The sequence below is a fragment of the Sinocyclocheilus grahami genome, unplaced genomic scaffold, assembly GCF_001515645.1.
Source record: "Sinocyclocheilus grahami isolate Dianchi unplaced genomic scaffold, SAMN03320097.WGS_v1.1 scaffold41924.1, whole genome shotgun sequence".
Lineage (NCBI taxonomy): Eukaryota > Metazoa > Chordata > Actinopteri > Cypriniformes > Cyprinidae > Sinocyclocheilus > Sinocyclocheilus grahami.
In genome coordinates this window covers 1-1,187 of record NW_015524085.1, presented here as the reverse complement: position 1 = coordinate 1,187, position 1,187 = coordinate 1, and the positions used below count along the sequence as shown (strand labels likewise).

At 38.9% G+C, this 1,187-nt stretch overlaps 1 protein-coding gene across 1 annotated transcript; it reads left to right on the top strand.

Moving 5' to 3' along the window:
• Window positions 1-517: 517 nt before the first annotated feature.
• LOC107580728 (PRA1 family protein 3-like) lies at window positions 518-1,181 on the top strand (the record flags this gene model as incomplete). The annotated part of the gene is made up of 2 exons (XM_016266378.1): window positions 518-735; window positions 963-1,181. Coding segments are annotated over 2 exons (394 nt in total), but the record flags the coding sequence as incomplete, so codon positions are not given.
• Window positions 1,182-1,187: the final 6 nt, after the last annotated feature.

The window sequence follows — 1,187 nt, the reverse complement described above, 5'->3', positions numbered from 1 at the left end:
TTTGTAAAATGAAGGCCAATCTAATGTCTGGGAGATTATGCTTTGGCTCTAATATTATAGCTAGTTGCTAAGACTGAACAATATTTAAGGGTGGAATCACATGACACTGACACTGTCCATGAGCAAAGGGCACGGAAGCAGTATTTAGTCGTGTAATCATTTCACAATCATAGACTGCATGCCTATTTTAACGTTTCAGAGTCAAAGTTATTAAACTGTCAAGTTATTAATTATTTAAATATTTTAAGCCCAACATGGAAGATGGCTGCTTTTTGTCAACAATATTTTATTGTGTTTACATTTTATAACCGTTAGGTGTCACCATTGACATATGCTTGTATTCTCATAAAACATACAAGGCTGTGATCAAAAACACAGTGAGTACAGCTTTAATGAGTACACTGCTTATTTCTAAGTAGACATCGAAGTTGGGGGGGGGGTCGGACACAAATGTAGTATAATCACTATAATTTTTGCCTCAATAAGATCCTGTCACTGCCAATGTCTCTGTCCACAGGTTCTTGAACCCTGTGAGCATGTTCACCGGTGCAGCAGTGGTCGCTTCTGTCTTCATTGGCTCTGTATGGGCAGGGGAGAACAAGGCGGTCATCAAAACATTCAAGAACGAGAACCCTGCTTTGTTTGTATTTCTGGTGATGGTCGTGAGCTATTTCCTCATGTCGCTTTTTGGTGGAGTTATGGTGTTCCTGCTTGGAATCAAGCTACCTCTTATCTGTAAGTTTCTTAAGAAAATCATCATTATCATAAATCTAAAAATGAATGGAGGGAAAAAAATGTTTTCCGTAAGATGGAAACCTATTCGATGGAAAACAATAAGACTCGTTGTGCCTTGCAGGAAAACAAATGCAAAACAGCAGTTTATTAAATCCAGATATTATGTCATTTAGCATGCAACATGAAGCATCTGGAGGCTTAAAGTCCTTTGTCATTTTGCATTTCAGTGATCTTTGTACATGCATCGCTTCGCCTACGGAACATGAAAAACAAACTGGAGAATAAGATGGAGAGTGCTGGACTCAAGAAATCACCTATGGGAATCATACTTGAAGCACTGGGTCAACAAGAAGAGAACTTCAATCAAATTCAAGACTTTCTGGAGAGTAAACTCAAGGAGTGAACTCTTTCGACCGTGCCTTACTGAGCTTCTCACCAAGACATGAAGGAAC